The 13,880-nt window shown below is 38.5% G+C and overlaps 1 protein-coding gene across 17 annotated transcripts in view; it reads right to left on the minus strand.

Annotated features, from left to right (window-relative positions):
* LTBP1 (latent transforming growth factor beta binding protein 1) overlaps nucleotides 1-13,880 on the minus strand; it is a 423,263-nt gene that overhangs the window by 93,359 nt on the left and 316,024 nt on the right. For all 17 annotated transcript variants that reach the window (XM_033425264.2, XM_033425268.2, XM_033425269.2 and 14 more), the window contains 2 exons: nucleotides 7,546-7,668; nucleotides 1,331-1,453 (listed from right to left, as the gene is read on the minus strand). In XM_033425264.2, the coding sequence (XP_033281155.2) occupies nucleotides 1,331-1,453; nucleotides 7,546-7,668 (246 nt within the window). The remainder of the gene's footprint in view (nucleotides 1-1,330; nucleotides 1,454-7,545; nucleotides 7,669-13,880) is intronic.

The raw sequence follows: 13,880 nt of genomic DNA on the forward strand, positions 1-13,880 counted from the left end.
GATAGTCTTAGTACATTATGGGTGGACGTCTACCCTTATCACACACACTGTAAAGGTCAGGATTCATTAAATAAAGTATAAAAACTTTGAGAGGGACTAGAATCTAGAACAAATTACTTAATTTATCTGTGTACATGAGTGTGTTTGTGTGTGTTTGATCATTCTTCACCTCTAGATTAGGTATTGTAATGACTCTCTTTGTTCTAGAAAGGGATAATTGAAGAAGGTTGTGATAATATTGGTAGATCCCTTTGTAGGACCACCATACATTGTCTCTTTTATAACACTACCTCAGGAGACCTTTCTACTTATTAAATATCTAAAGTTTACATACAGACATGGATATGATTTGTTTCCCTATAATAAAACAACTGATCAAGTACAATGTGTATTCTTAAATAAATGACGTTTAAATGACATTTCTTTTCAGGAACTCTGGACACTTGTGCTTGTCACTGGTGATACCATAGTATTTTCAAGTTCAGGAAGCATATACTTGTTGGGAAGTGAAGTACAGTTGACCCTTGAACAATGAGGGGGTTGGGGGGCCAACCACCACACAGTCAAAAATTTGCATTTAACCTGACAGTTGGTCTTCTGTCTCCACAGTTCTGCATCTGAGGATTCAAACAACCACAGATCGTGTAGTACTCTACTAAGTATTCACTGAAAAAAATCTGCGTATAAATGGACCCATGCAGTTCAAACATGTGCTGTTGAAGGGCCAATCTGTAATTCTGTATGAAGTTCAATGAAGAAAAATACTTTTTTTAAGTCTAAGGTCAACCCCAGTGAGGTCCAAAATCCTCACTATCACCTGTAGGAACAGGGTATATTTCACAAACTTTATCCCTGAGTATAAGGGGGATGCTATTTCAGTCTTCCTGAAAAGTCTTGTTTAGTGATTATTTTTTTTAAAGTAAGAATTTTAAAAAGCTCAATGCATACAAAAACTAGATCATTAATATTCCAAAACATAATACCAGGCTGACATAATTCGCTTCTAAGTGTTAATCCTATTAGGTGAAACTTTCAAATGATTTTAATACAATTGATTTTCTGCAAGTAAGGAATTACACAGAGTAACCATTTTTCTTTCCAATAGTAATGCCCAGCCACTGACCACTAATACCTTAGTTTTCAAATTTAGACTTTTCCCATCCTGTTTCATTGACTTTCCTGACTTAAGTGTAAGTCCCTTGATTTCTGGCACAATAAAACAATCACGTAGGTAGTTTCTCAAAACCCACTCACTTTACTGAGTGCACATTTTTTTGTAGGCACGTGCCTTAAACTGCAATCACAGTAGTTCATGGTGCTACACTCCTACCTTCACACTGGTCTTTTGTTGCTGACAGCTGGTAGCCCTGCCCACAGGTACACCTGAAGGAGCCCTCGGTGTTCTTGCACTGCCCGTTTATGCACAGATTCCCTTGCTGACATTCGTCAACATCTGTAAACACAATGACAATTGTTTACATTAGTTCTTATATCTAAACACCCCATTAGCTAAAGTTTGAGACTGTAAACCAAGCTACTGCCCTCAAAGCCTTCCATTTCCAGGCTGGCCTTTTAAGGCATGAACCACAATAGAAACTTTTTAATAAGCAGAAAAAAAAGGCTCTGCCCTTTCCAATGCATTCTGGGGTTATTATCACAAAAATAATAGTACTTCTCCTAGGTGAGGCGCTCTACATTTTAGTTTGAATCAGCCCACCAGTGTACCAACCATCAACCTCAGTATGCTGAACTGTAGAAAAGAAATAATTACAAATAGATGATAAATTTATGATGAAGTAAAATTGTTTTCAATACAACATCAAGCTCTTTGCCATCTCTCTCTCTCTCATACTTTGGATATAGCACAAACACAATATGAAATATTTTAGAGTTGAAAAAAGAAAGAACCTCAGCACAAATGGCTACGAGGCAGTTTGCAGACCTGTAGAAGGCAGAAAAAAGGCAGAATTCAAACTCTCCCAAGAATTTAAAAAACAAAACCATAATGGAGGCAGTTATGGGAGGAAACAGAGATTTCTACTGTACTAGAAGAACCTGGAAAAGTATAAGTTCAAACAGTTGTGTTAAAGGACACTGAGCTCATTTTCAAAGTAACAAGGAAAGCCAAGAGGCATGATGTTTTGATGATAGATGTTGGAATGTCTAAGGAGAAAGTGATGAGTGAGGACTTTTTTTTCAAACGCCTTGAATAAACATGGAGCTCTTGACTGAGAAAGAACATAATTCTTTATAAGTTTCCTAGTCGTGGATAGGAATTTACACGAATGAAGAAAAGCCTGGCCTCCTCAATACCTTGAACACTTGTGGTAGAAGCAGCGCGTGTTTTCTAGACGCTTTTGTTTGGCTGTCAGGTTGGTCTGATCTAATTAGATAGCGCTGTCTTGCCTTCTCTATGAGGATACAGCCTCAGAAGGTTCTGCTGAAGAGCTAGTCAGTTTGTAAGAGTTTATGATCATTAAAATATGGTAGGACTGAGCTTCACCACCTCCACCACAGGTCTGCTGTGAGGATTAGTGGAGACAATGGATGAAAACACACCAGCCCTGTACTCAGGGTGGGAGAGAGGAGTCCTGATCTTAAAAGAGCAGAACTTGTTTTAAGGAAATCACATCCTAAAGATCAATGTCTGACTAGTGCTTCCTTCTGAAAATATCCTGTTACTTAAAATGCATCTACAGGGTTTTTAAAAAATTTTTTATCTAGCAGGTTCTTATTAGTTATCCATTTTATACATATTAGTGTATACATGTCAATCCCAATCTCCCAATTCATCCCACCACCACACCCCTCTTCCACCACTTTCCCCCCTTGCAGCTACAAGTTTTTGCCAGGAGAACTCAATTAACTGCACAGTCCTTTCCCTCAAGTATCACTGACAATTACCTGTTTCCTGAGCAAAGTTGCATTTCTTAACCTCTAGTGAGGCATTAACCTTTTGAATTTTATCTTCATGCAAGCAAGGTGTCAGGTTATGCTTCCTGAAAAAGCTCACATTGACTATTAATGTAACTGGAGTTCAGAAATTTGTTTCTGATTTAATTTCTTGCAGAAATTACTTGAGTTTACTAGAAACTTTAGTTTCACTTATTGTGAAGTTGATCCCTTTTGTTTATATATAATTCCTGGCTGCCAACTGTTGACTACCAATAGAGAAATTAAATAAGAATTTTGTCTTACGAATGATTTTACACCTTTCCAGCATTCTCAGTCTACTAGCTTTTCAAGTGGTCGACAGCAAAGACGAGCCCACACCATGTTTTCTTTCAGCACATTCTATAAAATACTTGAGACGTCAGTTCAAGAATTTAAGACCAACAATAGCTCATGTAGCTGGTTGGATCTCACGTAATGTCTGACAACATTTTTAATGCTTTGGCCTCTTTTTGACTTTCTCAAAGAAGATGAAAAATTAAGCATTCCCATGTGAAGATGTTTGCAGCAAGACTATACCCTCCATTCCAAGTACTGTCAGGATACACCAGACATCTTACATAAGTTACTCATTTATGTTGGGAAGACTGTCAGAAGTAATTCATTATAAGTAATGATACACATATTTGGAAAAACTCGAGGCAACTCTGTTATCTTGAATGAGGTGATCTTTGGGTCTTTAAAAGGACACAGGAACAGAGGCAGCATAATTCTACACATTAAAAAGCATTTTTTCTTTTCTGATGAGGGACCAAATTCCTATGACAAAAGAATACTTTCTAATAAAATAGGCATGCAGGACAAATGTCTTCTCTCTCTTGTGCCAAGAGATGAACAGAAAATATTATTCTTCACAAAAGGTATTTGTTTGTTTGGTTTTTTTAATCAATTTATTATTTTATTTTTATTTTGGCTGCATTGGGTCTGTTGCTGCACGCAGGCTTTCTCTAGGTGTGGCGAGCAGGGGCTACTCTTCATTGCGGTGTGTGGGCTTCTCATTGTGGTGGCTTCTCTTTTTGCGGGGCACAGGCTCTAGGCGTGTGGGCTTCAGTAGTTGTGACTCTTGGGCTCTAGAGCGCAGGCTCAGTAGTTGTGGCGTACGGGCTTAGGTGCTCTGTGGCATATGGGATCTTCCCGGATCAGGGCTCAAACCCGTGTCCCCTGCATTGGCAGTCAGATTATTAACCACTGTGCCACCAGGGAAGTCCCAAAAGGTATTTCTTTAAGGGACTTTTTGCCCATATTACTATGATAAGTCCTGCTCAGAGTTAAAATAGAGACTATCTCTAGGGTATTTATACATTTAGTACATACAGCACTAAAATGTACAAATACAAAGATACAAATAAGTAATGGATTAATACACTAGATAATGTATTTACAACCTGAAAAGAGCTGTCAGTACATTGAGTGAGGTGAAGACACAGTCAATGCGGCGTTGTTTCCTCTGCCTGCTAAGGTTTTCTCCCCTCTGTATTCAGTATTTTAAGACCAAGTTCAAATAGTGACACCTCTGCAAAGCCTTCCCAGAAGCATGCAATCTGGATTAGTCACACACTTCTTGGCTTCAGCAGAACTTTGTACATGCCTATTATTCGGTGAATAACAACATCTACCACAAAATGTCATGCTCTGCCCCTGCCTTATATCTCATCCTCCATGTATTATCTCTGATATCTCATTACCCTATATTATCTCATGCAATCCTCACATCAACCCACACAGATGCCATCATTGTTACCTTCTTGCAGATGAGCAAGTAAGCCCTGGCGAAATGAGATAACTTATCCAAGCTAACACAGCTTCAGAGTATCACAGCTAGAATATGACATACTGCCTTTTAAAAGAAAAAAACCCTGAAACTCCAGACTTATTTGGATTTCACCAGTTTTTCTATGCAGGTCCTCTTTCTGTTCCAGGATCCAATCCAGGGGAACACATTATATGCAGGTGTCTCATCTCTCCAGTCAATCTTTCCTTGTTTTGACAACGTCAATTGCCTTGAGGATATGGGCCAGAATTCCACAGAATGTCCCCAATTTGGACTTGTCTGATGTTTTTCTCATGATTCAGACAGGGGTTACAGGTTTTTGGAAAGTATAGCACAGAGGTAAAGTGCTTTGGTCCTCACATAATGTCAGGAGTACATGACATTCACATGACATCACTGACAACTTAACTTTCATCACTTAGTACTTCACTGTCTCCAATTATCTGATGCAGGTTTGCATCTCTTCCAATGAGTAATAGTTCTTTGAGAGATTTCAGCCTCTTGGTAACATACGCAGTGCCTGGAACATGTTGGTTCCTTCATACACTTGAGAGGAAGGAAAGGAAGGATGAATAGAAGCTTCTGCAGCAGCCCAGCAGAGTGCCCCAGAGACTAGAAAATACGAGTGTTCCTAGGGGTGGCATCAATTGATGGTGTGAATTCTCAGGTAGTAGGGAGACTGACTAGAGAGGAGCAGGCTCATCTGGGATGGCAATGCCAAGAGGAAGACGGTGGTAATGAGTCATTCATTCAACATGTATCTACTCTGTGCATTTTCCCTCTAGAGAGTCCAATCCTCGAATTTTAGGGATGACATGGTATCAGGAAACCTGAGATTATCTATCCAAGGTTGTATAGTGAATCCCTGGAAGAGCCAGGATTCAGGTCAGTAGTGAGGAAGAAGATCGGTGTGCAGGGCAGGATAATTATGAGCAAGTACTTGAGTCGAAATAAGCACAGAATATACCCAGGGCAGTTGTGACATCAGTTGGATGGGACAGAGATTGCAAACTGAAGAAAGCAGTGGTGACAAATTTGGAATATGAAGTGCGGACCGATTACAAGGGTTTTTATGAATAAGCAGATGAGAAGAAGCAGGCAGACTGGGAAGAGAAAGTAACATGGCAGGCAATAAACCAGATACAGCAATCAAATAAAGATTAACGGCTTCTAATGCTGAGACCTTCAGCCACCATTAGTCCTGTATGTAAGGAAGATATAATACCTTTCAAGTGATTCTCATGTTTAACTTTTTCTGAGGAGATGCCCAGCTTAAGGAGTCAGAAGGAAAGCTGCGGATGTGGGAAAGGACCAGGAGAAAAGGGAGATGTGCCTACTTCATATGCTCTCCTGGGAGTGGATAGTATTCTGCTGTATGGAAGGAGTAAGGCAGCAAATTCAGACGTCTGTGAATTCCCTACTGCCAGTGGAAGATGCTTCAATTCTTACAGGTCAGTAGTAGGGTATCTGTTTACTGCTCCCCTACCACAGTGATAAATTAACCACTACCCTAGATCCTTCACTTTCATTGAGACAGTAAAGAAAAAATTTTTTCCTTATTTCCTCTTTCTCCCTTTGAAAGAGCATGCTTTTAGGTATAAAAGCGATGGAAGAGAGCAGAAGGGAAACAATCCATAGATTTAACCACAGAAAAAATGAAAACTTCTTAAAAAATTATTTAAAAAATTAGCAAAACCTTGGACAAATTACACTAATATTCTAAAGAAAACGGTATACGTTAAATATATACACTGTACATAGGTTTATATATATATATCCTATATATAAAGTGTTCATACACATTGACTTAAAAACTTGATTAATGGGAAAAGATATTAACAAATTTACAAAAGAGGAAATATAAATGTTTAACAGATGTATGAAATAAGTGTTTAATAATTAGAAGTGTTTAGGAAATTAGCACATAAAATACATATTAAATCTTTTAGAATTAAATCTTTTAGAATTAAATCTTTTAGAATTAAATCTTTTAAAATTAGAAATTAGTGTTCTTCTACTGAAATAGTTAAACACAGAACATTTTGCCTGATTATTCCACTTTTATAAATAAGGAAGTAATCCGAAAATTCAGGCAAAGGTATATTTTTTAAAGAGATGCCTGTTAGGTTTTATTTTTACATAATAATCAGAAGCTGGAAAAAGTATGTTGTTCAACACCTGAAGAACAGCAAGAAAATGGTGACACAGCAATACACTGGGATATTACACTGCCTTTAAAGCTAATGTTTGAAGAGTTATTAATGAAATGTAAAATGCTCATGATATACTATTAAATGACAAAAAGCAAGATAGAAAACTGTACACAGAACATAATGATATAAAATATCCATGAGATACGAATATCCACAAATGAGGTAGAAAGATTATTACTTTATCTTTTTTACCTTTCTGCATTTGCCACATTTCGTATAGCAAATGCATGTTTTTTAATAGCAATTGTATTGAAATAAAAATCACACACCACATAATTCATCTATCTAAAGTGTACAATTCAATAGTTTTTAGTATATTCACAGAGTTGTACAACCGCATGTATTGTTTTTATAACTGGAAAAAACAAAACAGATCTGTGGTTTACAGATGTTCTCTAAAAAAACACTGTTTTTCTCTATGTAAACAGATAGGGTCTGTATTTAATCACCATGAGGAGTCACTTTCAAAGATGCCAACCAAAATGTGCTCCAAGTAGCTCAATCAAAATAAATGACAGGTAGTGTGTTTCCCTTTTTTAAGGCTAGTTACTCTAATATGTTTTTAAGTGCAGTTCAAATAAAAATGAGACATCTGATCACAGTATTTACCTTTACAGTGCTTGTGGTCTGGAGTTGGGGTATAGCCCTTGTGGCACGAACACATGTAGGATCCTTCGAGGTTGGAGCAAGTACCATTTGTGCAGATATCTGGTTCCAGGCATTCATCCACATCTTAAAGAACGGGGTATGATGGAAAGGGGAAAAAAAAGACAAAGAGGAAAAAAAGAAATAAAACATAAATAAAGTTGAATTTGCTTAGAAATAGTGGATCTTCTAAAGAGGGGCAGATTCTTTTTCTTTTTTTGGCCGCACCATGCGGCTTCTGGGATTTTTAGTTCCCCAACCAGGGATTGAACCCAGGCCCTCAGCAGTGACAGTGTGGAGTCCTAACCACTAGACAACCAGAGAATTCCCAAGAGGGGCAGGTTCTTTAAGATAAGCTTTCAAATTAGCGCTTAAGAGGAAGAGAAGCTCTGGTATGAGGTATGTGTATGATGGTTCCATGGCTTAATTTACTTTCTGCAAAGTAACTCAAAAAAGGAACCAAACATGCTCTACAAATAAACTCAATGGAAGGCTTATTTTAGAGGGGAGGGAGGAAGAGAGGATAGATGGAGAGCAACATCCCCTGCAAGATAAAATATTCCAAAGAACCAAAGATGCGTGGAGGTCTAGTTAGGGAACTGATGAACTTCAGTAGAATGTCAGTGTTCACCAAAACAAGAGATATGACTCATGACCCAGAACAACCATGGGAAAGTTTTAACAGAAAGGTGAAAAAAAATCAGGCAAAACATTCTAAGATGGCATTGAATCAGTGATTAAAGAAAAAAACACAATCTAAGGGACAAACATAAGCCTACTGGGTAGTGTGAAGGTGGGGTATAGGCTGAAGAGGCAGATACAATAATAATATCTAATCTTTTTTTTTTTAACATCTTTATTGGAGTATAATTGCTTTACAATGGTGTGTTAGTTTCTGCTTTATAACAAAGTGAATCAGTTATACATATACATATATCCCCATATCTCTTCCCTCTTGCGTCTCCCTCCCTCCCACCCTCCCTATCTGCCCCCCTCTAGGTGGTCACAAAGCACCGAGCTGGTCTCCTTGTGCTATGCGGCTGCTTCCCACTAGCTATCAATTTTACATTTTTTTTTTATATTCCATATATATGTGTTAGCATACAGTATTTGTTTTTCTCTTTCTGACTTACTTCACTCTGTATGACAGACTCTAGGTCCATCCACCTCACTAAAAATAACTCAATTTCATTTCTTTTTATTTACAAGCAGCTCATGCAGTCCAATATCAAAAAAACAAACAGCCCAATCCAAAAATGGTCAGAAGACCTAAATACACATTTCTCCAAAGAAGATATACAGACTGCCAACAAACACATGAAAGAATGCTCAACATCACTAATCATTAGAGAAATGCAAATCAAAACTACAATGAGGTTATCATCTCACACCAGTCAGAATGGCCATCACCAAAAAATCTACAAACAATAAATGCTGGAGAGGGTGTGGAGGAAAGGGAACCCTCTTGCACTGTTGGTGGGAATGTAAATTGATACAGCCACTATGGAGAACAGTATGGAGGTTCCTTAAAAAACTACAAATAGAACTACCATATGACCCAGCAATCCCACTACTGGACATATACCTTGAGAAAACCATAATTCAAAAAGAGTCATGTACCACAATGTTCATTGCAGCTCTATTTACAATAGCCAGGACATGGAAGCAACCTAAGTGTCCATCGACAGATGAATGGATAAAGAAGATGTGGCACATATATACAATGGAATAATAGCTAATCCTTATCAGGCACTTACTGTATGAAGGCACTGAAGGCTTTACACATATTCTCTCATTTAATGCTAACAAAATCCATATGGGTTAACCCTTCACAGAGGACGGAACTGAGATTTAAAGAAGTTCAAAGCTTGTCCAAGGCCACATGGTTAGAAACTGATGGCTCAGATTTGAACTCAGTCAGCCTAACTCCAAAGACCATCTTTTAAACTGTAAGGTTCTGTCATAGGTAAAGTTAAGTCTAGAGATAGAAAAAGTTAAACAGAAAAAGCATGACTTTGTTCTTATGATTTGCTAACACAGCATTTATATCAATAATCATTATCTAAGTGTTCACTGATTTCATTCAAGAAACTTTCATTAAGCTCCTACTAGAATATTGTTAATTCAAAAAGAAAAATTTGAGTTCTGTGCCCCATTTGAATGCCCCTGGGTAAGTCCACTGTATATTGCAGAAAGAAGGTATATAATGTAGCATAAAAAATCAAAAATTTAAAGAGAAAAAACTTCAACCATAAAGTACCAAAAATATACACAGCATCACAATGTATACGTAATTTTACAGTGGGCTACAACTTAATCAAAGTATTTTATACATAAGGCAGACAAACAATAAAAAGGAAAAGGCTCTTGATTGTATCCCTTTCATTTCACAATGCTTGCCACAAAAGCAATACAGCTTTCCACCTCAGTATTAACAGAGAATCACGAGCACATTAACAGAGACCTAGTTTTAAGTCAGCAATCATTCATTTGCACTGCATTTCATTAAAACTGTACTCTATCTTTTTCTTTTTTACAATGGAATTCAGAAGTAGAGTATTACCAAAATAAGGCACTGGGGATCTTGTGTGTGTGCACGTGTGTGTATGCCATACGCATACTGAAAACAGCCAAGTAATTGACACTGCCTAGGCGTTCTGCCTTGCTTTCACAACATCACTAATTATAGTAGAGTGACCCTATTCCACTACAAACAAAAATTGTAACACTTTCAGACTGACTCATTATCCATCCTTTCTTTGGTTGTGGGAGTCCACTTTTGTAAACACTGAAAGCAAACTACTTCAAAGAAGAAGCCAAACACTGGAGCCAAAATAAATAATGGGACAGAATGAACATAGACGTTGGGGATGGAAATTCCAGCAGCAATGCAAAAATGTCACGTCTAGGATCTGGTTTGGTTTCAAAAATGTTAACAAGTTGAAAAATGTATCAATTGCTCTTTTTAATTTTTCATGCACTAGAGAGTGTGACTTATAAGACTGCAGAGTATAACAGTAAAATGAATTTCTAAGACCATATTTTCTCTTAAAGTAAATTAACAGGCATTGCAGATTACCATTCAGGAGATACTTATAAAACTTCTATTTTACCAGGCTACTACCATGATTAACGATGAAGCAGAATGCTTTGAAATATCCAGGAGACCCTGATGTGTTTATTCTTTACTTACTACAGTCATAATTGCATGGAACCAGAATCCTGTAGATAGAACAGTTTGAACTGAATAAGTACATGAGCTTAGTGGCACTTATGCTCTTAAGGAGATAATGATATATAGTAAAATATCACTAAAAATGTACAAACCTCTAGCTATAAAATAAATGTCATGGTGATGTAATGTACAGCATGGTGACCATAGTTAGTAACACTGTATTGTGTACTTGAAAGTTGCCAAGAGAATACAGTTGGCCCTTGAAGAACATGGGTTTGAACTGTATGCATCCAATTACATATGGATTTTTTTCAACAGTAAATACTACAGTACTACATGATCCGTGGTTGGGAGAAACCGTGGACGCACAGGGCCAACTATGTTATATGCAGATTTTCAGCTGCACAGAGGGTTGGTGCCCCTAATGCCCTCATTGTTAAAGGGTCAACTGTGGATCTTAAAAGTCTTCATCGCAAGAAAAAAAAAATTTGTAACCATGTATGGTGATGGATGTTAACTAGACTTATTATGGTGATCATGTTGCAATGTATACAAATATTGAATCATTCTGTACACCTGAAATATAATGCTATCTCACAATTATATCTCAATTTAAGAAAAAAAAAAGAATCTCTATACAGAAGGAAGGTGTCTAGAGTGGAGTCTCACTTGGTGGATGTAAAGGGAATGAAATAAACTCAGTGTTATATCTTTAGCCAGACCTCTCTCCTTAACTGCTCATCACCACAGCTACGATCTTAGAAATTAATTTTACTGTTATATTCTGTTAGTTTACTGGGACATCTCTACTTGATGTCCCACAGTCCTCATGGCCCAAACTGATCCTTTTCCTGCCTTCTCTTTAAGCTGTCTTTCATGTCAATATAGGCTACCACGACCCACTCAGATGTCCAAGTCAGAAACTTGGGAGTCATCCCTTCTAGATTCCTTACTCTCCCTCTTTCCCCACATTCAATTTACTACCAAGTCATGTAAATTCTACTTACCAAATCTCTCTCAAATACACCCAACTTTACTTCACTCCCACCACTACCATTATCTCTCACCTGGGTTACTGGCATAATCTTTTGTTTCTCTATTTAAAGTTTGACCCTATCAAATCCATTATCCAAATTGCAGCCACGGCAATATTTCTAAAATACAAATCTGACCAATGATGTTGTTCCTCTACTTGAAAAACTTTCAATCGTTTCCAGGGTTTTTCAATTCAGTCAAGGATACAGTACAAACTTGTGGGGCCCTGAATGGTACTGACAGAAAGTCAGGCCCCCATAATCCCTAGTTCTAACCCTTGGGAGGACGAATGCCATGGGAAACAAGGTGGTCTCTACCCACCCTACTATCTACCACCCAACACCCACAGCCCCTTACCCCTGCAGCAGAGGGAGATGGTTATGTCTCTGTTTTCTGTATTGGAGCTCAAAACTCATTCTAGGATTACAGTCTTATAGAAGAGTTGTATCACCCAAATTCTTACATGCATAATACATAATGAGTTCAAAAGGGAAACTGTCCATAGAAAAATGGGTCACAAATTCAAGAAAAACAATTTACCAATGGGCTTTGGGGACATAATTTGGCATGTGCCATTCATGAATTAATTAAACCTCCCACAGTAAGGAAGTTGCCAGGAGTTTACTAGGTCAGCAATTTGTGGATGACTGTTAACGAGTTTATGAATCCACCTCACTGTACTGTCACCCAATCCAAATTAATCCTTCTCATCCACAATACTTTGAATGACTCTCACAAATGCCTGGTGAAAACTGGATATGCCACACCTCTAGGATTTCCTGATTCCTCCTCTAATAACCCTATCATAAGAGGCAGTCAGAGGCATAATTTGTCCTTAATGAACCTGGCTGATTTTTATGATCATCACATCCTTTAAAAAATGCTTCACCTCATCATTGGAATCTTGCAGTCTACAGTTCTTTTTCAAGATCAACATGAAGTTCAGTGGTCATTAGTTCCCGAACTCCACCTTCTTTCCTCTTTGGGGGGAAATGAGGACATTAATCTCTCTCCAGGTCCTGGGCAACTTTCCATTCTCCACAATTTCACAAACATGATTCCCAGCTGGCCAGCAATCCCACCTGCAAATTCTCTCATTGCCTCGAGAGGTATTTCATCTGGGTCAGGAACCCTTTTGAAATTTCCCTTCCTAATATCCTGGGAACAAACCAGATAGCCCGAAGTCCCTCTGTGGTGGGCAGGACCTCTGAAGTTCTAAGGGTCCGCAGTGGCCACCTTCCCACAGGCCAGCCCGTGGCTGCACTGACCCCTTCCACTTCACCCACCTTGGGGTTGGTCAGAATAGGGTCCAGAGCAAGAGTTTACCTGCATTACTTCCTTTACTACCAAGGACATGAATCTGTCAACACGGTGAACCAGTCATTTTTCTGAAGCCATTCAACCTCATGTAATTCATTAGTGACCAAGAGACTTCAGTGAGTGAGCACCATTTGATATGGGAAGAAAACATCTTATTCTATCACCATGCTACATGAAAATACAGGATTACTCCCCACACAAACATTACTTCAATTATCCCTCAACTATTCTTCACACAGTCTTTACATTGGGTTGGCCAAAAAGTTCATTCAGATTTTTCTGTAACATCTTATGGAAAAACCCAAATGAACTTTTTGGCCAAATTCTAAAGACGATGGGAGAACGTATTTGACAGAAAAGCAAGCATGGCGGAGAGACCTTCAAGATGGCGGAGTTGTAAGATGTGGAGATCACCTTTCTCCCACAAATATATCAGAAATACAACTACATGTGGAACAACTCCTACAGAAGCCCACTGAACGCTGGCATAAGACCTCAGACTTCCCAAAAGGCAAGAAACTCTCCATGTACCTGGGCAGGGAAAAAGAAAAAAACAGAGACAAAAGAATAGGGACAGGAGCTGCACCTCTGGGAGGGAGCTGTGAAGGAGGAAAGGTTTCCACACACTAGAAGCCCCTTCTTGGGCGGAGACGGTGGGTGGTGGAGCGGGGAAGCTTCAGAGCCGTGGAGGAGAGTGCAGCCACCGGGGTGTGGAGGACAAAGCGGAGAGATTCCTGCACAGAGGATCAGTGCCAACCAGCACTCACCA

Source organism: Orcinus orca, chromosome 13 (assembly GCF_937001465.1).
Source record: "Orcinus orca chromosome 13, mOrcOrc1.1, whole genome shotgun sequence".
Taxonomy (NCBI): Eukaryota; Metazoa; Chordata; class Mammalia; order Artiodactyla; family Delphinidae; genus Orcinus; species Orcinus orca.